We start from the raw sequence: 24,567 nt of genomic DNA, 5'->3' as shown, positions 1-24,567 counted from the left end.
CTGCCCACGGGCTACCCATCGCACCACCCATCTCCAGGGCTGCCCACCCTGCATTTCCATGTGAGGTATGTTTCCCCATCTGTAGAGTGAAAGCTGGTCTCAATTTCTCACTTTGTCCCGCTCCTGGAGATAGGGGAGGAGAGCACCGTCTGGTCTCTGAAGAGTTAGGGAGAGATGGGCATGAGAAGCCCTCACCAGCCACAGATCAGCAATCTGTCCTGGCAAGCATGGGGCTTTGGGTACAGAGTCCAGGCTGGTGGGCTGTGCAGTGGGCTAGTAATCAAGCGCATTCACCCCCATCTGACAGCTTTTCACCCCAGAGCCCTCTGGGAAGCAGATTCCAGATTATAATATGGAAGTCAAAGGCACGCATGTTAGAGGAACTGACTTTATTTGGTTAAAAGCGTCTCCTGTGTAAAGTGAAGAATGCCCATGCAGACTGGTTTGGGGAAGGAAGAAGTGCTGAGGGATGGAGGGGGAATGTCTGTGCCCCCACAGGTCAGAGCACGGGGTGGGAGAGAGTTCTTTCAGCCCAGCCTCCCGCTCCTTCGTTGGCACAAAGCTCACTTCATTTCACCCTACTCCAGGGGCGAGAGGAACAGAAATGGCAGAAGCTCAGGCAAAGGAGGTCAGCTTAGAGTGAAACCATAGACTAGCACTACTTCCAACCTGGAAGAGAATCCAGGGATGCTGGGTCCTAGACCTGTCAGAGGCTGGGGGTTGAGGTGGTCATCAAGGCCAGAGATCAGGAATTAGGGTACTGGCTAGGGTTAGAGGTCAGGAGGTCGTAGGTCGCTCTCTGGGGTCAGGGGGCAGAGATGGGAGTGCTCCTCAGGGTCAGAGGGCACGGGGTGGGAAGACTGTTCTCTAGAGTCAGAGTTCAGGACTTGGGAGCTGCCCTCAGCCTGCCCCACTCCCCAGGCCCCCAGGCCCTCTGAGTAGAGCTCCTGGTTCTGCTCCTTCCAGCGGCGGAATTTCTCTCCAGTCAGCTCGGGGTCCCCTAGTACTTCCTCAAGGGCCTGCAGCTCCTGCAGCTTTGCCTGGAAGAGAAGTAGGGCCTAAGGGGCCATGATCACCCAGCGAGTGGGGAGAGTTCGAGTCCGGAGCTAGCTCTGGAGTCCAGGGCCTAGAATCTACCATCTGGCCTGGTCCAGCCCCCATCTTCAAATCAAGGGCCCAGTTCCAGGAACCTAGAACTTGGCCCGGACCACAGCAGACCCCAGAGCCGAGGGCCAGGAACCCAGCCGAAAGCCCCAGCCCATATGCTTGCGGTGCCCAGCACCCCCCGCTGACCTTGAGCGTGCTCTGCAGCGCCCGCACGCGGTGCGCTCGCTCATTGAGCTGTGGGTCCCGGTTGCGCCGCAGGAAAGAGCTCCGCCATTGCTCGTGAGTGAAGGGCTGAGGTTGGCCCAGCAGGGACACGCCACCCTGCCTCAAGCCCCGTACCATTCCTTCCAGTGCCCCTTCGCTGCTGTCTGTGGGAGGGGGAGAGCAGGATGAGGGTGTGCCCGCCCCAGCCCCCAGCCCTTCATCTCTGCTCCCAACCCGGACACGGCACCTGTCAGAGGGCCAAAGGAGGTCCGCGGGCTGCCCTGCGTGGGAGTGGTGGCGGGTGATGTGTCTCTGTGGAGTAGATTCCCAGCCTGGGCCGGGCTGGGCTGCAGACAGGGCGGAAGGATAAGAGGGTATCAGTCTGAGCTCCATGCACTGCTATTTAACAGCTGTACCCCCCCCGCCCCCCCGCCCCCCCCCCCCCAGGCCAGTCTCCACCAACCCCCAACTCACAGAGGCAGAGAGGGATCCAGCCTCATCGTCAGGGTCTTCTGCTTCCGTCTCGCTGTAGCAGTCTGGGGTGGACAGGAGCATTTGGGGAGCTACTATGCTTCATAGGGTTTTGGGAGGCGAGGGAGTGGACTTGGGGAATTAAGTCCCAGCCCCCATCCCAGGGAAGGCGGAGGCTCAGGTGAAACCAGGTGAGACCCACCCCTGTGAGATACCCACCTTCCTCTCGGGGCAGGGGGGCCCGGCCTGGAGATTGGTACTTGGAAATGCAAGTAATGAGATGGCGCACCCACCTGCAGAGGGGCAAACAGGTCTTAGGGAGTTTCCATTTAAAGTATGCCAGGACCTTTCACCTATATCATTTAATTTAATCCTCAGAGCAACCCTGAGAGATAGGAACTCTTATTAGTCCATTTTATAGTAGATAAAACTGAGGCTTAGAGAAGTGAGTGTCTTGACCAATTGCTGTCAGAGAGCTGGGATCCGAATCCAGGCTCCTAAGCTCAGGCTCCCAAGCTGGGAATTGGGAGTGGGGGGGCAGGTTGAAGTAGGTAACACTCACATGCTCAGATCCATCAGGGTATCAGCAGCAAAGATGAAGGGTTTATACACTTCATGGGTGAGCTGGAACACACTGCCAAGGAGCAGAGGGGCCTCACTCACCTGGGGGTGCCCACCCAGAACTCAGAGAGGCTAGACTGGGAATCCCAGCTACCTGCTGCCCTCACCTTGGCCCTCCTGACACCCACCTCTCCCTTTCTCTCCCCACTCCTAGCCTGTCACACCCCAGGACTTAACTATTTTTTCTTCTGATCTTGTCCACTTTCCAGGCTGTAGTTGGAGACATTGATGAGGCCCTCAGCCTTCTCATCCTGGAGGGATCACAGTGTGAGGGTCAGCTTGAAGCCCGAACACCCTTGAGGCCTGCTCAGGCTCCTGAGTGCAGGGGAGGGGAGAGGGCTTTCCTGGGCTCTCTAACTACAAATCTTTAAGTGCCCAAAGTTCAGGGCAGGAATCTGGGGTAGGGGCAAGATGGTGACCATGGGGTGCCTCTGAGCCTGGAAAGGGGAGCCCAAGATATCCAGAGAAACAGCCAGAGAAGAGGAGCTTGCTCTTGCATTTGCCGCATCAACAACACAGACAAAGCTGCTTCACACCACTAAGCTTTGCAAATGCTCTTCTCCCTGCCTGGTCTCCTTTCTCCTTTCCATCTGACTAACCCTTAGGTATGGATTTCTCAGGAAGTCTTTGCCATGCCTCAGGTGGACTGGCCACCTTTGCTGGACTCCGACCTACCCCTGAGCTCTTCCTCCATCATAGCTGGTGTTCTGGTATTGTCCCCGGGTGTGTATCCATCCCTCTCCCCCAGTGGCCTGAGTAACAGGAATGGTCCAATGCTTCCCTGTGTTCCAGTGCCCAGCCCAGAGCTGGGTGCACAGTAGCCCCCTGAATGTTAACTGAATGAATAAACAATTGCTTGAACAGCCCATCACTAGGATGAACAGATTAACAGAAGAGGAAGGAAAGGCGGGCAGAATTAAAGTGATTCTACACGGCCTCTGATACCTTTTCCAGGCTGCTTTTACACACACAGTAACTCATTTCTCTCTGAAGAGTGCCTGCATTTTACAGATAGGAACACTGGGGCCCAGGAGGGTCTGGGATCCACCTGTGACCACAGATGGAAGTGGATGGTGGAGGAGGGACAAAAGCCATGGCCCTGAGGTGACTCACTTGCCTACCTCTGTGTGTGTGTGTGTGTGTGTGTGTGTACGGGGTCTCACCTGGGGCTGGCGGTACCAGTAGAGCATGTGTCCCTTGAGCACAAACCAGCAGCGGCGCCAGCGCGGGCCCATGAAGCCCCCTGGCACCTTGCGCAGCAGGAGCCAGCCATCACAGTCAGGCCGGCCCAGCTCCCGGCAGGACACCCGCCGGCGGCTCAGCTGTGTCGCCATGCCTGCAGCAGCATAGCACAGCCGGTTGGTGAGGGGCTGGCGAGGCAACCCAGACCCTCAGACCTGCTCCCTTGCCCTCCACGAGCACCCTCAGCTGGTATTCTGAACCCATGCTCTGTGCTTGGAATGTTACTGTGTCAGCTCTCGGGTGGGGATGCCTCTTCCCATTTTAGAGACAAGGAAACCAAAGATTAGAGGAGGAGCTGTTTGCCCAAAGTCACAGAACTGGCGAGAGGCCCAGGCTGGAGCACAGGTCTATCTGACCCCAGAAACAGAGCTGTTTCCAGGAGACGCTATGTGTGAAGTGTGTGGAGTAGTCTTGCTCAGCACTGCAGATTTCTAAGAGCTCCTATACCAGGGCCCCCCGCCCAAACACACCCAGTCAAGTGCATCTCATACCTTTTGATTTTTTGCGACCAAGGACAGGACTCTGAAAGGACCGCAGGAGATTAGAGAAGGGTCTGTCCAGAGCCACACACCCCCTCTTGCTGAGCCCCTGAGCTTTACCTTGTCAGGGTGCTCTAGGGGCTCCGGGGTGTCTGCTACCCCTGTTGGGAGTGTGGCTGGGGGTGCAGGTGGGCCGGGCAGGGGCTCGGGGTCAAAGGAAGTCGAGTCTGTCAGGGAGAAAGGAGAGAGAGGAAGGGTTTATGAACTCAGCCCCAGGCCCAGTGGCTAGGTGGGGGTGTCAGGGGCCAGGATCAGAGCCAGGCACCCCATATGCCTTGCCTGGGGAATCTGCCAACTGGTGGAGCTTTGAAGTTACCTGTCCAGGCAGCAGGGCTGGGCCCAGGACTTGGGTTTGAAGTCAGGTCAAAGGCAAAGACGTCTTCAGACAGGGCCCTGGAGAGATCAGGGAGAGATGAGGTGAGCCATGGCTCACCCACCAAGACGCACCCCAGGCCGAGCCTGTTACCTGGGAGACAGTGGGGCTGGAGCCAGTGATGGGCTCACTGGGTGTGAGGAGCTCAGGGCCTGAGGAGGGGTCTAAAAAACAATCAGAAACAGAGTGATGGAGCTGGCAACAGACAGGGCCTGAAAGCAGGCAGGGAACAGGTTTCGGCAGCAAGTACCTGTGGGGGTGTCTCTGGGACTGGGACCTTCTTCAGCACTAAGCTGACCCCGTCTGGCTCCCGCAGCAGCTCCCTCACCACGTTCTTATGGGGCCAGCCCACCTGGGGGACAGGGCAGGGGACAGGGCAGGGACTCTGGACTTGGCAGGAAGCTCTGAAGCAACCCAGCAGCCCTTGCCTGCAGAGCGCTCTCTCAGCCTCCCCCTCGTCCTACTCCAGGAAGCCTCCACGAGCCCGTCTGGCCTGTGTGAGGTGGCTCACCTCATGGACGGCAGCTCCCATAACCCTGGTCTCCCCCAGGGAACCTCCTTATCCACCAGCCTGGGTTCTACTCGGAAGCCGTTCCTCCCATCATGTCCCTTCCCTCACTCACCACCACCTGCTCATTGACCTGGACAATCTCGTCTCCAGGAAGAATCTGAAGCTGGGAGTCGTCCGGGACCTGGTATGGGGTGGGGGTGCTCAGAAGGTGCACCCTCGGGGGGCCGGAAGCTGGCTTGGCCGGCATGTAAGAGGGTTGTGGGGGTTGGCAGCTGAGAAGGGTGCAGGGCTCTCACCTGGGGGCCCACTCGAGACACGAAGTGCAGGCAGTTGCTGGTGGTGTGGATCTCCAGGCCCTGCGAGACAGAAGCTGCAGTCACTGAGGGTGTAGGGGCCTCAGGATTAACGGCCAGACCTCACTGGGCACCAGGACTGGTAGGTGGTTGGGACAGGGGAGAGCTGGCCTCAAGGTGGCACCACCCAACTTGCTGTGTGCCTTCCAACTTGCTGCCGCTCCTCTTTGGGCTCTGCCCTCTCCTCCGACAAGGGCCGAGGGGAGCAGGTTGCTGACTTTCAAGGTATGAGATTCAGAACCCCATCTGGCTCCCGCAGCAGCTCCCTCTCCACGTTCTTATGGGCTGAGCAGGGATGGAATGGGACAGGGCAGGGTTGGGGCCTCTGGTTTTCCTAACTGGTCAAAGATTAAAGCAGAGAAAGGTCATGTCCTTTTCCCTCTCCCCTAACCTGCCAGGTCCATGTCTCAGGGCTGGGATGTGTCACCTGAGACCACACCAGCTGCAGCCCCCCAGGACTGGAGAAGGGGCTTATGACAGCGAGACCCCAGGGAAGTCCTCTGGGCCATTAACATTCGTATAAAAAAGGCTTTCCAGCTATAACGGTATAGGATTCTATGGAAACCTAGCACCAGATTTCAGGGCCCAGACATAGCTGCTGAGGTGACAGAGGTGAGAGTTGAGAGGTCAGGCTCACCGAAGGATCGTCCAGCGGCACGCGCTCCAGCACAGCCCTCTGCTCCCGCAGCTCCTCCGGGCTGTAGCTCAGGATGCTGTGGCAGATCCCAACTACGTGGCTGCACTGGCGTGGGGAGAGCAGCGTGTCTAGCCTGAGCCCCATCCCACCCCATTTCCACATCCCACTCACCGCCCCAATACTCACAATCCTCAGGACTTTGCTCTCCTTCTCAGCCGCTGGACAGTCCTGGAAGCAGAGTGAGAGAGCAGAGGCCTACCCTGAGTAGGGGGCACTGCCTTCCCCCGAGGGCAGGGGAGTCCCTGCAGTCCCTCCCTGCATCCTGTACCCTGTCCCCCTTCCCAGAATGACATGGCCCCAGAGCTTTGGCCCCAAGATCTCTTTCCCCCTGATGCCAGGCCCCCAGAAGTCACCATACATGCCCTCCCTGGCCCCTCCCCCTCCTGAGAGACAAACTTCCTGAATTGCCCTATCAGTTAGGAGCCACTGACACCCCCAACGCCTCCTACCCAGTGGCTGTGCCTCCTCCCTTTCTGCCCTCTCCTCTTTCTGCTCTCACATCCGATCCTGTGCTGATTCACAAGTTATAAAAAGCTCTACCCTGACTTGGTCTCTACGGTCTGGGCCAAGCCTGGCCCCTGGTTCTCCTACCTCCTGCAAGGCCTGGCCCAGCTCCCTGCACAACTCCCCAATCTCCTGGCAGGATGAGAAGTCATTTAAGTGGGAGAAGAGGTACCTGGCAGGGGGAAGGATAGAGCAATGGTTAGGGAACTGAGCTTACCAGTCAAGTCACTGAACCACTCTGAGCTGATTATGCATCTGAGACTTGCGGGTAATACCCACTCTGATGGGCTTTGATCTGGGGTAAAGATGACTGATACAGCTAAAGATTTTAGCATAGGACTTATCTGTCAAGCACCTACTACATGCCAGGCCCTGTTTTAGGCACTGGAGAGACAGATGTTATACATCTAGTTACATCAATAATGATTTAACTTCTGCTGTGAAGCATAGGGAGCTCTGAGAGTGTACAACAGGGAAGGCTTCCCTGAGGAGGTGACATTAGCGCTAGGACTTATGAGACAAGCAGCAGCCAGTGAAGGGAGTGGAGAAGCTCTCTATGCAGTGTTGTTGATATGACTGTCATGATTACAAGCTGGAGATGGGGTGGGAACCCAGGCATCCCAATGCTCCTGCACAGACCAATTAGCCTCTTTGCCCAGCTGCACCATATCTGAACAAAAGCCAAACTCTATTTTTCTCTCCCAGGGCCTGGAGGAGCCCAAAGATGAAACAGGTCCTCTTACCAGTAACTCAGACCCTGGGAAAAGCCTAAGGTACCTGTTGAGCCAGAAGAGGAGGGAACGGGCCTCTTGCACCAGCTCCACGGCTGCGCTGAGGACATTCGCAGGGGTGTCAGCACAGCCCCTCAGGTGACCTTGGACTAAGCTCTGAAATGCCTGGATCCTCTCCAGCAGCCCTTCTGTCAGGCTCTGCAGGTTCTCTGACTGGAGCCCAGAGCTCTGTGCCAGAGAAGGGGCAGGTTAATTCCTGGCAGCGGCCGGCCCCCCATCAGCACCCCCAAGGTGGGTAGAAGCTGCAGCCAGTGTGGCCACCATTCACTCACCAGGGCCCGGAGCTGCTCCACCCCTTCCAGGATGAGCTCCTGGTGGCCCAGAGGCCACACAGTTAGAGCCTCCAGGCTTCGGGGACAGAGCTGGAGCAGGTACTTGCCAGGCAGCTCCCAGTCCTCAAAGCAATAGTCCTGCAGGGAATCATCGAGGCCTGGAGGGGTGGGAGGGTGGTCAGCGTAGGGGGAGCCAGGGGGTGTCAAGGCCTTTCCAGTCACTTCTTCACTCCTGCAAAGCTCTTGTCCTAATGACAATTCTGAGACCCAGTTCACGGATAAGGCTACTGAGTTGAGAAGTAGGATAGTATAGGGCAGCAGCTCTCAAAGGATGGTCCCCAGACCAGCAGCAGCGGCCTCACTGGAGAACCTGTTAGAGATACAAATTCTCCACCCACCCCCACCCTCCACCTGCTGAATCAGAACTCAGGAGCAAGGCCCAGCAGTTTGTGTTTTAACAGATCCTCCAGGTGTTCTGATGCTTGCTCAAGTCATGCTTGATGGGGCTATGGAGTCAGGAGACCTGAGTGATAGCACTTGAGCAAGTAACTTAGTTACTCTGTGTCTCAATTTCCTCACCTATAAAATGAGGGTAGTAAAAACACCTGCCTTCGAATCATATGTATTAAATGTCATGACACATGTCAAGCACTTGGCCTCTTTTGGTTTATGGTAGACAGTCAATAACAGCCCCCATATTATTATTGCCAGGCTCTTTACCATGATCTACAAGGCCCTGTCTGATCAGACCACCACCTGCCTCTTCAGCCTCATCTCTTGGCCCAGCCCCTCAAACTCAGCACTTCAGAACCAGAGCGCTAACTCCCTGCAGCTCCTGGAATGCTCTTTTGCCTCACATGTGCTGTTGCTTCTGCCTGGACTGCTCTTCCAGCTTTTCATGTCCTTTTTCATCTAACTCCCTCCAGGAAGCCTTCCACAACTCCCCAGTCTCAGTTGGGGGCCTCTGCTGCTCTCACTGTTCCCTGCACCTCCATAAACTCTTGCACCAGAGTATCAACCTCTCCTACTTGATCACGATCTCCTGTGTACGGTGAATGTGCCGGGTCGCCTCCCTCTAAACAGACCCTGACATTGAGCTACACGTGCCAGGCCCTTGTCAGGAGAAGTGGACCAAATGAGACACTTCATGGATAGGGAAACTTTTCCACTTTATGGATAGGGAAACTGAGACCTGTGGTCACAGAACTGTTGAGCGGAGGGGCTGGGCCTGGAACCTAGTCTGAGAGTCTGACTCTGGCCCTGAATCCCTGCTTTTACTGAGACTGATCACCCTGAGTCTGCCCCCCATCATCCATGTACTCCAGCTCCCCCGTCGAGGAGGGATGTCCTGACTCACCTACGCCCTCCCAGCTGCATGTCAAAGAGTCTTTACTCCTCTGAGTCTCTCGGCAGTCTAGGCCCTTTTGCATCCATCTAGGCTCATCTCCCCCTGTGACCTAGGATGGGGCTGTACCAAACTCTTCAGTCTGGCTGGGGCTTCTGCTTCTCTCACTGGGAGCCTCAAGGTGGGGAGAAGGGAAAAGACATCAGGGCCGGCCCTTTTCCAAAACCTGAGCAAATCACTTCCTGTCTCGGTTTCTGTGCATCAGTTTCAGCTTCTGAAAAGTGGGTTTAGTAACAGCCCCCTAAGCCCTGGGGTAGATGGAAGATGAAGGACGTACAGTGGGGGTGGTGCCTGCTGGGGAGACACCCTCTGTTTTCATTACACAACTACTGCCTCCCCATTCCCACCCTGGCAGCCCAAGAGGCTGCCAGGGTGATAGGAGACCACTTCTGTTTCCTCCAGGGACCCCGAGGTCTTCTCGTCTATCCTTCTGCCAGGTTCGTGGCAGACGCTCGCTCTATAAATACTTGTTGACTTACTAACCAACTGACGGACTCAACAGGTCATTTTTCCTTTTCCTCTCCCTGTCCCAGTGCCTCTCAAGCCCAACACTGCCCCAGCCCCACCCACCTCTCAGCCAAGCCGCCACTTTCCTGGGGGTCCAGGTCGCTACTGGCTCCATGGCCAAGTCCGGCAGCTGGGATCCACACCCGTTCCGTCTGGCCTACACAGGAATTTCCGCTCCCAGAGCCCTGGCTGGGGAGGGGCTGGGCTGGGCCCAGGGCGGAGCCACTGGCATACCTAAGCCCACGTGGCTGCCCAGGTGAGGAGCTGCAACAACCATTGGCCTACTGCCTGTCCTCCTCCTGCTCAGCTCTTCAGGCATCCCAGGGCAACCAGGGGCGGTGCCACTGGTGTGTGACCCAGGCGACCTCAGAACTGGCTTGGGATCCCCGCCCAAAATTGACCTCAGATGGCAAAGTGAAACCCTGACCTTCAGGCTCCTCAAAGAGGGGCCAAAAAATGAGCAGTGAGCAACAAAGCACAGAGGTTAGGGAGCCAGAGCTTGGGTGCAAATCCCGGCTCTGCAGCTTGTTAGCTGTGAGACCAAGGGCTACCCACCAGGCATCAGTTTCCCTATCTGTAAAATGGATATCATCAGTCCGATTTCAGAGTGCTGCTGTGCAGAGTACCCACGTTAACAGCTCTAAAACCTTCAGAACTGGTTTTTAGCCCCGTCTTTTTTTTGTACTGGGGACCCTTTTGGCAGTCTGGGGAAACCTCTGGACCCTTTCTCAGAATGATGCTTTTAAAAGCATAAAGCAAACTGCTAAAGATTACAAGGACAATTACCATCAAAATATATTAAAAATCACAAATTTATGACATAGTAATATGTATTTATTAGCATTAAATAACAAGACTGGCAAGTTTAAATTTTCCTTTTCGAATGATATCAGTGTGTTGTTGCTCAGCATGAATAACACTGAACTGTGGGGGTGGCCTTTGACTCACTTCCTCACACTAATTGATCAGCAAACAACTAAAGACAGGGAATGCAAGAGAGTAATGGAGAAGCTGGGGTCGCCAGTGTGGGAACAGGTGGATTCACCATTTGGTCACTGACCCTCTACTTGGCACAATCAACAGCAGCTATGTCTCTGGAGTGTCCGAAACAGAGTCTAAATTTGGCTCATGGATGTCCATGTAATGTGTTTTAATGGTCATCATTTAACAATTTCACATACAAATTGAGTTCTCTGGAATTTGGCCAGCTCTGCTGACCCCATTCCCCCTTCACAGGTGGCATCAAACATGAATGCAGATCATTGGCTGCCTCCTTCAAGGGGACTCCAGGTCCCCACAGGCCTTGCTCCCTCATTTATAAACAAGTGGGTTCCAAATTTGCAACATGGCCCTCACCTCTGGCTTTGTCCTTTACTTCACACACTGCACGGTGTGTATCCCTTCAACACTCCTCCTTGCTGCTTCCTCTAATGTTTTTGCCTCTTCCTACATTAGCCTCCCTGTGGCGCTCTAGGGAAACCCAGTAAACACAGACCCATCTCCACCATCCTGATTTCATCCAACACTGACCCTGAGCTGGCACAAGACATAGAGGTGAGAAATCAGCCAGCCTCCACCCTCCCTGAACTCACAATCTTGTAGGAGAGAAACGAACAAGAACTTACCACTTATACTCACATATGCCCCCAAAAGGACTGGGGGCCTAACAACCACACCAGTGCCTCTACTCTGGGCCCCCAGCAACTGGCAGGGCTAGGCAGCAAGGAACAGAGTAAACTGCAGCTTCTATTTTGAAGGTAGTTTTATGAGTTTATAAAAGTTCTTTGGACATATATGCTGTAAAAATTTCAAAGGTAACAGTAGGTCATTAAGTGTAAGGAGGACGTGCCCTTTCCCCAGCATGTCCTCATCCCATTCCCCAGTGTGGGCCACTGTTAAAGTTTTCTGGGTGTCCTTCCATTCTCTCTGTAAGCTGATACTCTACATGCTGCTATTCTGAAAATATGCTTTTTTCCCCATTTTATGAGATAATCAATACCAAGTGAAATAACCCACGTAAAGTATTTAGAACAATGCCCGGCACAGTCAGCTACTATTTTTTAGCGCACCTCGGACAGCGTTCTTAATCAGTAGATTCAGATCTTTTATTATAGTCCCCAAACTGAGGTAGGGGTATCTCTACAGGAACTCCGTCTTGGGGAAAGAGGTGGAATGCACCCTTCTCCAAGGCAGGTGTGATTGTCCTAACAGAAACCAAGTGAAAAAGGCCTACTCCTGTTTGGGGGGTACTAAGAAGCACCCAACCCCTCCTTTGCTGAGAGCCAACTGGTGACATCCAATCATCTGAGGCAGGGATAGGGCCAGGAGCAGGGCTGGGGAGGCCCTTCCACACCTGGTCCAGGTCTGAGACTTCTGAATGCTACAAGGCAAGGCCTCTCCTGCCTACCCAGCCTGGACTCCCTGGTGGGTGGGGGAGGTGCTGCTCAGGCCTGATGCTGATCTCTCCTGACAGCTGCTCCTAAGGCTGGCAGGGCGGGCAGGCGGGGGAAGGGACAGATTTAAAGGTCTAGTTGCCCCGCCCCCTGACAGACCTGGGAAGGCAGACACTGGTGAGCATCCTCCGAGGGCATGGCTCTCTTGTGTATGAGAGGTCAGGAACCTCTATGCCCCAATTTCCGCTTCCTGGTACCTTGAACGCCCCTGGTCCTCATTACCGCTTCCACCCCACAGGACACCAGGGAGACTAGCGGCACCCACCATGCGATTTCGGCGCCTGACCCCTGGCTACTTCCGAGTGCTACAGGTAAGCGCCCCTAACCAGCAGTTTCTGGCACCGACCCCTTTCTCCCCGTACCATGGCTGGGTTGACACCCAGCAGCCAGGCTGTCACGTTCCCTGCCGCCTGAGCAGCCAGGGCCCAGATGGGCAGTGAAGCGAGAGGGATTGGGGTGGAATCTCCCTGGCCAGCAATGGCATCTGTATCTCCTTCCCCCAGTAGCTTCTCAGCCCCCTTCCACTCCCCACCTTCCCAGTGGTCTCAACTGACCCCTCAAGCGGACCCTCTGTGCACCTCCAGATGCAGATAGCCGGGGAGCTGAAGGCAGAGCCCCAGAGTTCACTGGCTGGGGTTGTGGCTGCACTGCTGGCTGTCCTCGGGCTGGGCGGCTCCTGCTATGCTGTCTGGAAGATGGTGGCGCAGCGGCGGCCGCCACAGGCTCCATGATGAAGCGGGCGGCCTCTCACCTGGGTCCTGGGGGGGTAGGTGACTCAGCAGAGGCTACAATCTCAGGAATCTTCATTTCTGGGGGTCAGTCCCTGCCCTCATTGGAAGCAGGATAGTATAAACCTGATCCTACCCCTCCACACACTTGGGTTCCAACTGGGGGCTTCAACTCAGATGCCAGGACCCCTGAGGGAAGGGAAGGATGCAGGTTCCAAAGCTGGATCAAGTCGGGAGGAGACACCCTGGGCCCTGCACGCAGGAGTAGTAGAGGAATTTTTGGAGGGCAGGAGTTTTGGGGAGTGGCCTGGAGGTTAGAGAGTCAGAGGAAAGCCTTCTTGATCCAGTTCTTTTATTGGGAGGGAGGGCACCCAGAAGAGGCCATCCAAATCCCAGACCCAGGGCCAAGAGAGACTGGCACAGTCTCTCCCAGCCTGGCCCTTGCATCATTGTCCATGGGCAGCTCCTCTGCCTTGCATCCTCAGGCCATGTCAGGTAGACGTGTCCATCTCAGAGACTTCAGTGGATACTTCTGTGGGCACTGCCAGCCACTGGGGAGGCACATAGGAACCCATACCCGCCGCCCTCTCCGCCTCTTCTTGACTGTAGGGCTCCACGCTCAGCTGCTTCAGTCTGGGAAAAAGAATAGGAGTTGAGAGCTAACCAGAAGCCAGCCCTGTCCAACCGGCACCCATCCATCAATCCTCTTCTACTCCTTCATACCTCTTCTTGTGGTCTTTGGATCGGAAGTGAGTCTTCAGGTTGGCAGAATCGATGAAGTACCTCCTGTAGGGATGGAGGGTAAGGAGAAGAGTGAGAAGGTGATGCCTCTCAGATATGCCTATCTCCCTGACCCCAGTTCGTTCCCTGACGCTCAGCTCCAGGCTTGAAGGGATGGGGTGCCAGCAGACCCACGGGTCCCAGGAGAGGAGACACTGCGCGCCCCGGGGCTCGGACCTCACATCCCCGGCCCGTACCGCGGACCCTTTTCTTCCTCAGGCCAGGCCCGGCTGGGACTCACGCGCAGGCCAGACAGCGATGCAGGCCGTCCCCTGGCAGGTCAGGGTCGGGCTCGGCGCTCGGGTCTGGACGGGGCCGTGCGGCAACCTGGGGCCGCAGCTCGCGGTGAATCTCATCTAGGTCCGGCCGCCGCCGCTTCGCCTTCATCTGGCGGGCCAGGGAGTGCGCTCGGTGAGCGCCGGTCCGGCGGGAGCGACCCATGGAGGGTGACAGCGGGACCAGGGGTCCCAGAGCCTAGTTAGGAGAACACGTGTGGACGCTTCCGGACTGATCAATGACGCCAAGTGACGCCGGGTGACTAATGAGACTCCGCCAGACCGCCTCTGATGACGTCAATAGCGCGGGCTGCTCCTTGAGCGCCCCCCAGCGGCCGTCGACGGCAGTGATGGAGCTGAGGCGGGGCCCCACAGAGAATCCTGTTCCGTTGCTGGAGGGGCAGGGGGGCGGTGCGTGCCCTGGGGGGATTCAGGCCAGTCCGCTGCCCTGCCCGCTCCACCTGGCCCAACCTATCTCAATCTGGCCTATTCACCCCTTTCCAGATCTTAGACTCCGCGTTGGAGAGGGCGTGCTTTAAACATCTCTGGAAGGCACTGAGAAATGTCTGTGATGCGAATATATTAATAAATGAATGAGAGTGAATATTCCAAAGTTTTGGAATCCTGGCCCCCACAGCACTTTCCGAGATACCTCTAGTCTCTCATAAAGCCCTCACCACTTCTTACCCCTCCCCAGTTATTCCCTGTGGTCTCCAACTTTCATCCACCCCCACCCCTCAGCCAAATCTGGGAAGGAGGGGTGTTCCTCCCCAGAGATCACAGTTCTTAGGAATCCTGTCAGACTCAAGAGGGGTCAGCTCCTCTCACAAGAAAAGGAGGTACTCACAGAAAGACCTCTTATCTTTGACCCCTTTCTCTCAGTCCTGGGCTTCCAGGCATGGGCTAGCATCAAATGCAGAGGTACAACCTAAGTGTTGTGTACTCACAGTGGGAAGAGGGCCAGAGAGCTTTTCCCCATGCACCAGAGCCTGGTTCCTTCCAGGCTGACCAGAGGAACTCAGCAATAATTCAGGGGCTCTAGTTTTTTGGAATGTGTTGCCAGGAAACAGGGAGACAGGCACATGCATCCCTGGGGAGAGGAATCAGTTTCCAGCCCAGACAAAGCAGTGAAATGTAAGCCCAAGGCACTGACTGGGGGCCTTGGGACCTTCCCACTCTATTTCACAGAGGCTGAGTGTGGACATAGAGCAAGGCCCTGTTGAGGGCACAGCTATATAGCTATAGTCACAGGGACACCACTGTGGGTCCTGAACCTAAGGACTTTGTAAATGGACTTCATGACTGGAAGAGGATCTTTCTGGAGCCATTCCAAATGATCAAATTCAAGAACTCCTGGGCCCAGGAAGGAGGCTCTGTGGAGAGAGATGTCTTCATTATTCTTGGCCAATATGGGTCAAGATCAGGGGCTAAGTTGGCAGACACCGACTCTTACCACAGACTCCTTTGGATTGGGTTCGCCTGCTGGGCACTGTGCCATCTGGGGAGGCTGGTGTATCTTTAATGAAGTCATCTGATCCCTGGGGCAGGCTCTGAGCCTCACTGAGTTCCTGGAGCCAGACCTACTGGGTGTCCACTCAGCCACCACCTTCCCGTGCCTGGGTGCCAGGCCCATTTCCCTTGCAGCCATGAACCAGGCCTTCTGGAAAACCTACAAGTCTAAAGTACTACAGACCCTGAGTGGGGAATCTGAGGAGGACCTGGGAGCGGAGGTGGGTACTGTCCTGCTTGCTGGGTGGCAGAGTGGCAGCAGGAGTGAAAGGTACAAAGAAGGGCAAGGGACACGCTCTGAGAGAAAGAGATTTGGGCAGAAACAACTGGCAATTCAGGGATGCATGCAGTGTCAGAAAGCCAGGACATTTAAGGAAACCAAGGAAGAAGAGAAGACTTGGAGGAGTGGTCACTGCCTCCAAAGATCTTAAGTGCTGCCACACGGAAGAAATCCTTTTAGGACCTGTGGGCAGAACCCACACAGATACACTCAGTTTGCCTCAGCTTTCTAATGGGCAGAGCTGAGCAGAAGTGAGATGACTTGCCTTGGGAGAAAGCAAGCCCCCTGGTACTGGAGGTTGGGGAAGTGGCACTTGTACACAGAGGGTCACTGTAGCAGCACCAGATCAGAGCCATACTTGGACCATATTTGTCCTGACATTAAAAAAAAATAAAAAAAAAAAATGAAAAGGCTCCGAAACAGTCTTACATCTGGAGGCTGTGATAAGTGGCAATTGCACAAATAGATATGGCAGAGGCAGGAACTAGTTCTGGGGTGTGTGTATGTGAGTGTGAATAAGTGTGTGTCTACACAGGTTGGTGTCCAGGGCTGAGCTTGTATAGAAGTATCTGTGGGTCAGTATTGGGGCTGGTGTTGGTGTGGAATCCCCAGTTAAGATGTGTGTGCAGGTGTGAACTTTCAGGTGTGTCTATTTTGGGCAAAAGTCTCTGGAGGCACGCAGGCACCTGCAGGTATAATGTTTGGGTGTGTGTATGTGCATCTGTGTTGTGTCTGTGGAGGGGTGGAGAGGTTTTGTGTGCTGTAGGTGGGTCTCTGTTCAGCTGTCTGCAGTTGTGGAAGTGCACAGGTGTGAATGGTGTGAATGGTGTAACTGTGTAAGTGTCCTTGTGTAGGTGCTTCACAGCAGGTATGTCTATGTACAGGTGAAGAGCTGTAGTCATGCAGAGGCTCGCTCATGTACAGGTGTGTGCCATGTCGGCATGCAAGCCCTTGTCCACGTTTTGGGGTGTGTATGAATGTGTCTGTGGGTGGGCACATATGTGAGCTCAAGGGCATCTGCAGGGATTTCCTCTACAGGTAATGTGTGTGTGTGACTGGTAACTGTGTAGAGGTACACCTTATGCATTTTTGGAGGATGTGAGTGGGCCACAATATATGTGTTTGTCTATGAAGTTTGAGGTGTCTGATCTGTGTGTACCAAGCTAGTAGTGGGGGAGAGAGGTCCTGTTCCTCTGGGGCCTCTCTCATGCTGGTTAGCGGTCTTGTGTCCCAGAGGGAGAACCCAGCGTTAGTGGAGTCTGAGATGGCAGAACCAACTGAAGAGGCCTTCAATCCCCTGTCACAGCTGGCCCGCCAGGTGAGTTCGCCCTTCATCCACCCCTGCCTTGAGGAGCCTGGCAGAAGCTGCTGTGGGGTCCTGGGAGGTGGTGCTGGGGCAGTTCCCTGATTTGCAGCCCCTTCCTCCCAGGTTCAAGGGGTTGGGGTGAAAGGTTGGCTGACAATGTCATCTCTGTTTAACAAAGAAGATGAGGACAAGCTGCTGCCACCAGAGCCCTGTGCTGACCAGTATGTGTGTGTGTTTATGTGTATGTGGTGGTGGTGGGGGAAGTCTGGGACAGGCCTGGGATCCCCCTTCTCCCATGTCCTTTCCTTCTGGTCTGTTAGTCTTACTGACCAGGGAGGACAGGAGAGGTCCAGCCCCTGGCTGTTTCTGTTTCTGTTTCAGCAGGAAAGAGGCCAAATCAGCATATCTGGGAGATTAGGTTAGATCTCATGAGGAATTTACTAGCTGTTGGGATTGAGATGCTAGAAGGTATTATGGACTCTCTCTCCCCATGCACGTGGGAGGGGTCATCTGCCCAGAATCAGGGAACCCAGGAGAGAAGCTTTAGGTGTTTGAACAGAGGGAGGTTCAGATCAATGGTTCCTAAGTATTGGTCTAAACCCTCATCCTCCCAGGGAACTTGTGATGAACATAAATTCCCAGACCCTCCTTCAAAGATTCTGATTCAGCAGGTGTTGGCTGAGTCCTGGGATGTATATTATCAGCAAGCTCCCTGAGGACTCAAGGCACACTAGTTTAGGGACTGTCTTAGCAGGTCTTTATGCTGGGGGCTTGGGGGGGGGGGGTCGGACCCAGGGCCTTGTCTTCCTCCGAACTCTATTCTGACACACACTTCATCTCTGCCCTTTCCTCCAGCCTAGTCACATCTTCCCCTATTCCTTTCTCCCATCTCCCCTGCCCCACTGTTCCTTTTCTCCCTCCCTGCTCATCCCTCTCCCTCCCAGCTCTTCAAGGACTTCTTCAGACCTGAGGCTTCAGCCTCAAGGCTTATCACCGCTCCTACTCCTAGATTGCCCTTCCCCCGACATGTCCCTGCTACCTCCCAGTCCCCCTCTCCCCTAAGCCTCTGATCTAGGCTTTTCTGCTTCCCTTGGGATCGCTCCACCTGTCCATCTCCCCAGGATCTCTCATTTTTCTGAACCCTCTATCCCTCCATCCCAGAACCAGAAACTTGTTACCGCCCCGCCTCTCTCCTCAAGGCTTCACTCTTGTCTTCCCGGACTACAGCCTCCAGAGTCTGACCCTGCCCCCTCCCCCTTATCTAACTCCCCATCCTGTCCCACTGTCTCTCAGCATCCTCGGGCCCGCCCCTCTCCCAGGGCTCCTCCCCCAGCTTCCCAAACTCGGCGCCTCCGGCTCTCCTCCTCTGGCCTCGCCCGGGGTTCCTTCCCTGAACCCCTGATCCCGTCTCTCTTCCCAGGAATACTCATCCCGGCCTCCTCTTCCCAGATCCCTCATCTACTCCTCTGACCCTGTCCTACCCCAGCCCCCTTTCTCAGTGCCTCTGAGCCCTCCCCTTGCCTCCAGGTCTTGACCGGCCCCCTCTCTCCCGGGCCCCTCCAGCGCCTGACCTCGCCGGGGCCCCACTGTCCTCTCTGCTAGTCCATCGAACCCGCCTCCTGTCCTTTGTCCTCTCTGGGGCCTGTTGGCCAGCCCCCTGACCACGCCCCCTTTCCACAGCCCCCTGGCGGCGCAGCCTGCCTCGGAGGCTGCCGTGGCGGCGGCAGAGCCGCGCGGGCCGGGGTTCTGGGACTCGTTCGCCAGCAGGTGGCAGCAGCAGCAGGCGGCGGCGGCGTCCATCCTGCGTGGCGCAGAACCCACCCTGGAGCCCGACCCTGAAGTCTGGGACGAGGCTGCCGAGCGCCCCGAGCCGCGGGAAGCCGATCCCGCGGCTGGTTTCAAGTGGGGCTTCCTCACCCACAAACTGGCCGAGATGAGGGTGAAAGCTGCTCCCAAGAGCGACTAGCCGGCCAGCCGAACTGGGCGCCCGCTTGCCCCCTCCCGCGATAAAAACCGTGGCCTGACACCTCGTGTGACCGCGTGCTTTTGTCCAGACGGCGGGGAAGGCTGCTTTGGGGTGGACAACCTCAGGGCGGGGTTCTGCTGGAGTGGTCCTCACCTTCTCCCCTACAAACGTACAGGCATAAAATATGCAGAGACATCCCAGGTATCTGGATAGGCTGTGCTCGATTTAGGGTACAACTTTCCAGGAATCTGGGGAACCCCAGAGGACACGTCCCGCCGTCCTGTCCAGCTCCTTTTAAGTCGACAAACTTTGTCTGTGGCCCTGCTACGTGCACTGTCCCGTGACTAGGGGAAGGTCAGTGGCTAACGGGAACCCAGATCCATACCAGCAGACCCCACATAAGATGACTAGTTGGCTGAAATAAGGTTGTACTTGGGAGCTCAGAGATGAGGCCCACTAAGAAATTCAAGAGTTCCTGAGGGAGAATGCATATATGTAATCTTAGAAGGATGAGTAGAGAGAAAAGGGAAGGTAACCTAGGCAAAGGGAGGAGGATAGTGAATAAAGACTTAGAGATGTGAATGTGTGAGGAAAACAGGGGACCTTCTGCGTCTTTGAGGGAAAGGGAAGCAGTGGCAGGATGTGAGGCTGTGGGTTTTCAAAATCCTAGTTTGAAGGGTCCTTCTTAATTGTCCTCAGTTCTGGATCCTCCACATCTCAGCCCTACAATACCTAGTAATCAAAAGGGACAGCAAAACTCCAAGAGGGGGAGCCTTTTAGGGGCCGGTGAACCCCAGATTCGGAAACAGACCCCTCGCCAAAACTCCCCAAAAGCACTATTCCTGACTCCCAGCCCTAGTTTGGACCCACCTGGGGGTCGGTTGTGGTAACAGCGGCTTCATTTATTGAGCACTTCCTATGTGCTGGGAACTTTGCCAAGCACTTTATCACCATTTCAAAAATTCTTTGATCACCTACGGGTGTAGCTGAGTTACCGAGAGGCTGAGTGCTTGCCCAGGGTTACACAGTCAGACTGGAACCCACATTCCAAAACTCACGTGCGTCTCCTCTCCAATCCAACCTCCTGACTCCTTTAAATAACGTTTTGACTTTATTCAGCAGGTTCTCTGTTCTCCTACCTGTCTTCACTCGCCCGACCCGGCCTCCACAGGGGCCGAGAGGCCGCCCCCGCCCCCTTCCCCTCCGCCGTCTGTGCTGGGAAGGGCCTTCGGGATCATTTTGTCCCATCCTCCCAAGGTTCAAGAGGGGAAACCGAGATCCAGAGGGAAGGGCTTGCCCCAAATCACCCGGCGCTTCAGAGGCACGGCGTCCCTGCCGGTGCCCGGGTCCAGCCCCGCGCTCGCCCCTTGCGCTTCCCGGGATCCCAGACTCCACGAGAGCACGCTCCCGAACAGCAGCTGTCACACCTCGGACTCGCGCGGCGGGCCGCGGGCACGCTGGCAGCCATACAGCCATTGGATGACGCGCGCGTTGCGCTCCACTACCGACACCTGGGGGCGCCCGTCCCGGGCTGAGCCCGCAGCCTCCGAGCCGCCGCCCTCTGCACCGTCCGGGCGATCTGCGCCGCCATCGCTGGATGTCCAGTCGCTGGCGTCCCCGGAGCCAGGCGGCGGTGACGTTCCGGGGTGGGGGCTGGCGTCGGCGCCCCAGGTCTGCGGAGAGAAGCGCTCGGCGCCCAACACCTCCACCAGCGCGCGCTCCAGGCCGCAGTAGTTGAAGAAGCGCTCCTTCTCCGACAGGGGCAGCGAGCATGTGGGGCACAATGCCCGCTTTCCCGCCGCCTCCGGGGCATCTTGGGGCGCGGCCCAACCTCCAGAAGCTGCGGGTCGCTCCGTTGAGCCCGGGCTGCTCGAGGTGGCGTCTCGAGGGGAGCCCAGGAAAAGGCGCCGCACCAGCCCCTGGCCCTTGGCGTTCTCTTTGTTCACCGAAACCTTGCAGTCCCGCTTCTGGCGGTAGAAGATGAGAGAGTCAGGCCTTGGCAGCCGCCTGCCGCTGCCCCGGCGGGCGGGCCTGGGCGTCCTGGGCGATGCAGGGGTTCCCAGCTCGTTGCAGGGGTGCGGGGTGAGCGGCCCGGGACCTCCACGCAGAGCTGGCTCTTGGCGTCGCGCTATCACCTGGTGCGTCTTGACATACTTGGCTTTGTCGGCCTCCAGCCTCTCCACGGCGCTGGGGGTCCGTCCCCTGGACGGGGTAGAGGGAGAGGCCAGGAGCATCTCAGCAGAGCTGGGCAGGACAGTGCCCCATAAGCAACTGGAGATAGGCAGATAGTTGAGGAGCAGAGAGAAATTGGCTGGGGCTCCCTAGGGCCTGCTGGGGGAAAAAGGAATGGTCAGGGGGAGAGTAGATGTCCCTGCCCCTCTGCTGCAGGCACTCCCGGGAATAGGATCAGCCAGCCGCCCCTCCCCCATCCAAGTCAGCTAGTGCCATACCCAGAGGGCAGAGGCTCAGGTATCCCTTCCTCCCATCCCTCAAAAACAGTGGGCAGGGGCTCCCTGGCCACCTAGCAACATATGCCCCTTTGAGGGTGCCCCAGAATGGCCACAGGGCCATGCCAAGCAGGCATCAGCAAGTAGGACACTTGGAAAAGGAAATTCAGCTGTTCCCAGCCCAATTCCCGAAAGTGGCCTCAACCGGAAAAAATACCTCTTCTCAACCTAGCAACTTTGAGTCCAAGACAAGGATGCTTCCCAGCCACAGGCTGGCTCCACCCATCCCGCCCCCAAGCATAGAGGTCAGGGATATAACCACAGGGTAGGAGCCTCCAGTAACTGCAGCCAACTGTCCTGCCCAGGCCCAGCAGGGCCATCAGGAAAGGAGAGGGAGGTGGTCACCAGGTCATGTCAGCCAGCTGCCACCCACTATGTGCCTCTGCCAAGGGAATTCCAGAATGCCCAACTGTAAACATTACCTCTGCATTTCCATTTCATAGAAGAGAAAACTGGCCCGGGGAGAGGAGGGGGCTTGTTTAGGTCTTACTGAGAGTTAGGGCTTGGGACTAGAACCCAGGTCTCTTCCTTTGTGGTCCATAACTAGTTCAGAATGAACTTGTATATCAGAACTTTCCTCTACATTTTGCTTCTATTCCTACTACTGTAAAACCAAGCAATTTCCATTAGAGATGGGCCCCTTACTTCAGTAAGAAGTTCCTTCCACTAATTCTTCCCAATAATCTGCACTCCCAGAAATCTGCCCTCAGGGTCCCTGTCCCTTTTTCATCCTGAGACCCTGTGACCCTTCTCTTCCACCTCCCTTCTGCTGAGGAAGGGGGCCAGGAAGAGTTGTAAATCAAGAACTGACAGTTCCCTTGGTAGTAACAGAATGGGCCACCCACATGGCTCAGCACACTCCACCCCATCCCTGCTCCCCTACTCCCCCCATCCTCCATTCAGCTGAGAGGGACACATCAGTTCTAGGGGCTGAGGGGACCTCAGGTCTGTAGGCAACAAAGGAACAGAACTTGCCAGGGATGAGGGGGAGGAGCCCTGGTGAGGAGCCCTGGGGCAGAGACTCTGCCAAACAACCCCACACACCCCAGCGCACCCTGCTCAGTCTTCACACACACAAACACACACACACACACCCATCTAGCGTTTGGTAAGTCAGCCTCATAGGTAGTTGATGAATGGGAACCCAGGTAGCAAGGCGAGCCTGGCAGTGCCCTCCTTCCTGCCTCCCAAGGACTAAACCCAGCAATAGGTCAGATTCCAAGGTCCCAGGAGGGCACTGTGCTTGTCTGACCTCATGGGTATCCTCCTGTCCCCTCCTTCTCTTCCCAGCCCTGAGCAGGAGGCTATAAAAAGTTCTTAAACACAGGGACCAAAATAGTTTGCTGTCTACTGCCTCTTCCCTGCCTTCCGGGCTGCCTTGGTACCTGACCACAGACGTTCCACCCTAGCAGCCTGGCAGACAGTCCTGTGCCCTCCATCCCTTTGCCTATCTTCTCCCAGTACTGGGGAGTGGTCCAAACTTTGCCCAAGCCTTTGGCTCTGGAAGCAGGCTAGGGGACAGTGCTCACTGGCTTGGTGCCAGACTCCTTGTCCTTGGGTCCCTGGGTGCCCTCCCACCCCAGTCTTGGGCTCAGGATACACTCACCTCTGCATAGGGAGGCTGAATGCCTGGGTCTCTGGGCAGGTCTTGACTGAGGGCAGGAGGGACAGCAGGGACTGGAAGGAACTTTGGTGGCAGCCAAACCTCACTCTCCACAGGAAAAGCCAAGAGAGCCTCCACCCCCCCACCCCAACACACACACCAGATTAACCCTTGCCTTCCTGACCTGGAGCCTGGCCTCTGTTAACTCCCTCCTGGTCAAAGACTCAGTGCTGGAGAAGGCTTTTGGATCAAGTCCAGCTCCTTTATTTTACACAGGCCCTTGCAGGTTAAGTGATTTGCACAGAGGCACAGTGAGCTTGGGGTACAGCCAGGACCTCAGACAAGGTCTCCTGATTCCCAAACTTCCTCCAGAGGCCTGGGGTGTGGACATGCTATTCAGGTGGGGTCAGCCCCCTCTGCTGGGCCTTGGCAGATCCTCTTAGTTCAGATTGGGAAAGCATAGCAGAGTTCTAGTTAACTGTTCTTGTTTTTCCCCCTCTGTGGCAGGTTCAGACCTGTCCTGGTCTGGGTGTGTGGATGGTATCAAGCTTGCTCTCCCCAGGGGTGAGGCCAGGAATCTGCAACCTAAGGGTGGGGACAGTGGTGCTGCAGATGTGCAGGGTGAGCCCCTCTCAGCATGTCTTGACATGAAGGTCACAAGAGAACCTACTGGAGGTGCCTCTGCCCAAGGTCCTGTGATGGCAAATGGGATTGGCTGGGAAGAAGGTGATGAAGGAATGATTCTGGGGCCAAGCCTGGGTAAAGGATATCCTTCCTTCTCTGCCCACACTGGGGACTTCTAAGAGCTGGCACAGTTTCTTATCTGACACTCCATGTTTCAAAGAGGAGCCCCATCTCACAGTGCTGGTGTCAGGAGAACTCCTCCCCTGCACCAGCAGGTAAACTGCACTATCCAGAGCTCAAAGATCAATGCCCCCACCCAAAGGTCGTCTCCCTGCAGCTCCCTGCTCCCCCTAATCTGGCCACTTTTCACAAATCCCTTTCCCTCCCTTCTAGCACTTTTTAATGTTTGCAAACACATTCACACCTGTGTTCTCTGATCTTTGTTCCTCCCAAGGAACCTAAACAGAACCCAGCAGGGGTGACCACCGCACTTGATAGTTAAGGAAACAGGTTTGGAGCAGGAGAGATTTACCTAATTCCAATCCCAAATCCATTCTTTCCACTGCACCCTCTGCCTATCAAGTAAGGTAATAAGTCTGAAAACCAGAAAACCAATCTCTGGGTAAGAGATTTTTATTACCTAGTTAAAGAAAGTTTTTTTCCATCCATGATAATCCTATATTGTGTTGTTACAGCACTCTGCAAAATGCTTTCATGTACACTATCACAATTCACCCCCAGGACCATGTTTGGGAAGTAGGTTTTATTATTTTCTCCATTTGACTACTGAAGAGACAGAGGTTCAGATAGGTGAAATGACTTATCTAAGCTCACACAATTAGGAATAATAGTTAGCTTTTATTGAGAGCCTAATACATGCTAGGCATTATTCTGAGTACTTCACACCATGATTAACACATTTAATCCTGAAAACCCAAT

At 55.6% G+C, this 24,567-nt stretch overlaps 4 protein-coding genes across 10 annotated transcripts; 1 reads left to right on the top strand and 3 right to left on the bottom strand.

Annotated features, from left to right (window-relative positions):
• Nucleotides 1-372: 372 nt before the first annotated feature.
• Nucleotides 373-12,974, bottom strand: CNKSR1 (connector enhancer of kinase suppressor of Ras 1). Of its 6 annotated transcripts, none has more exons than XM_032495550.1 (21): nt 12,605-12,974; nt 7,686-7,843; nt 7,400-7,581; nt 6,710-6,794; nt 6,245-6,286; nt 6,059-6,163; nt 5,365-5,424; nt 5,181-5,249; nt 4,808-4,909; nt 4,651-4,721; nt 4,501-4,577; nt 4,245-4,351; nt 4,137-4,167; nt 3,567-3,739; nt 2,581-2,654; nt 2,345-2,416; nt 2,002-2,075; nt 1,786-1,847; nt 1,559-1,658; nt 1,294-1,475; nt 373-1,040 (listed from the first exon to the last, which is right to left on the bottom strand). In XM_032495550.1, the coding sequence occupies exons 1-21, from the start codon at nt 12,777-12,779 to the stop codon at nt 771-773; spliced, it is 2,271 nt and encodes a 756-aa protein (XP_032351441.1). In that variant the 5' UTR covers nt 12,780-12,974; the 3' UTR covers nt 373-770. The 6 variants fall into 6 exon arrangements, with proteins under 6 accessions (XP_032351441.1, XP_032351447.1, XP_032351446.1 ...); XM_032495556.1 differs by lacking the exon at nt 12,605-12,974 and adding an exon at nt 9,661-11,214 and having other exon boundaries at nt 5,148-5,249; XM_032495555.1 differs by lacking the exon at nt 12,605-12,974 and adding an exon at nt 9,661-11,213.
• A 139-nt stretch (nt 12,975-13,113) lies between these two features.
• On the bottom strand, nt 13,114-14,191 carry ZNF593 (zinc finger protein 593). Its single transcript, XM_032495561.1, has 3 exons — nt 13,800-14,191; nt 13,502-13,564; nt 13,114-13,411 (listed from the first exon to the last, which is right to left on the bottom strand). The coding sequence occupies exons 1-3, from the start codon at nt 13,997-13,999 to the stop codon at nt 13,270-13,272; spliced, it is 405 nt and encodes a 134-aa protein (XP_032351452.1). The 5' UTR covers nt 14,000-14,191; the 3' UTR covers nt 13,114-13,269.
• On the top strand, nt 14,112-19,731 carry C13H1orf232 (chromosome 13 C1orf232 homolog). Its single transcript, XM_032495560.1, has 4 exons — nt 14,112-15,563; nt 16,857-16,940; nt 17,052-17,149; nt 18,609-19,731. The coding sequence occupies exons 1-4, from the start codon at nt 15,480-15,482 to the stop codon at nt 18,892-18,894; spliced, it is 552 nt and encodes a 183-aa protein (XP_032351451.1). The 5' UTR covers nt 14,112-15,479; the 3' UTR covers nt 18,895-19,731.
• Nucleotides 19,732-19,983: 252 nt separating this feature from the next.
• On the bottom strand, nt 19,984-23,153 carry FAM110D (family with sequence similarity 110 member D). Of its 2 annotated transcripts, none has more exons than XM_032495559.1 (2): nt 23,008-23,153; nt 19,984-21,222 (listed from the first exon to the last, which is right to left on the bottom strand). In XM_032495559.1, exon 2 carries the CDS (start codon nt 21,126-21,128, stop codon nt 20,316-20,318), a length of 813 nt encoding a protein of 270 aa, XP_032351450.1. In that variant the 5' UTR covers nt 21,129-21,222; nt 23,008-23,153; the 3' UTR covers nt 19,984-20,315. The 2 variants fall into 2 exon arrangements, with proteins under 2 accessions (XP_032351450.1, XP_032351449.1); XM_032495558.1 differs by having other exon boundaries at nt 19,984-21,225; nt 23,008-23,150.
• Between the last annotated feature and the right edge of the window lie 1,414 nt (nt 23,154-24,567).

The sequence above is a fragment of the Camelus ferus genome, chromosome 13 (genome assembly GCF_009834535.1).
Source record: "Camelus ferus isolate YT-003-E chromosome 13, BCGSAC_Cfer_1.0, whole genome shotgun sequence".
NCBI classification, from domain to species: Eukaryota; Metazoa; Chordata; class Mammalia; order Artiodactyla; family Camelidae; genus Camelus; species Camelus ferus.
The sequence above is the reverse complement of the archived record's forward strand: the minus strand, read 5'-3'. Positions and strand labels throughout refer to the sequence as shown.

Bases quoted from the DNA above. Each gene is read 5' to 3' on its own strand.
- CNKSR1 (XM_032495550.1), bottom strand. From the start codon at position 12,779: ATGGAGCCTGTGGCGGCCGCCGCTGCGCCACCATCTTCCAGACAGCAT. The intron at 6,164-6,244 runs GTGAGTATTGGG...TCCCCACGCCAG, and splicing joins AGAGCAAAGTCCTGAGGATT to TGCAGCCACGTAGTTGGGAT. The intron at 4,168-4,244 runs GTAAAGCTCAGG...CGGTCCTTTCAG, and splicing joins CCCTAGAGCACCCTGACAAG to AGTCCTGTCCTTGGTCGCAA.
- ZNF593 (XM_032495561.1), bottom strand. From the start codon at position 13,999: ATGGGTCGCTCCCGCCGGACCGGCGCTCACCGAGCGCACTCCCTGGCC. The intron at 13,565-13,799 runs GTGAGTCCCAGC...CCATCCCTACAG, and splicing joins CATCGCTGTCTGGCCTGCGC to GAGGTACTTCATCGATTCTG. The intron at 13,412-13,501 runs GTATGAAGGAGT...TCTTTTTCCCAG, and splicing joins TCCAAAGACCACAAGAAGAG to ACTGAAGCAGCTGAGCGTGG.
- C13H1orf232 (XM_032495560.1), top strand. From the start codon at position 15,480: ATGAACCAGGCCTTCTGGAAAACCTACAAGTCTAAAGTACTACAGACC. The intron at 16,941-17,051 runs GTGAGTTCGCCC...CCTTCCTCCCAG, and splicing joins TGTCACAGCTGGCCCGCCAG to GTTCAAGGGGTTGGGGTGAA. The intron at 17,150-18,608 runs GTATGTGTGTGT...CCCTTTCCACAG, and splicing joins CCAGAGCCCTGTGCTGACCA to CCCCCTGGCGGCGCAGCCTG.
- FAM110D (XM_032495559.1), bottom strand. From the start codon at position 21,128: ATGCTCCTGGCCTCTCCCTCTACCCCGTCCAGGGGACGGACCCCCAGC.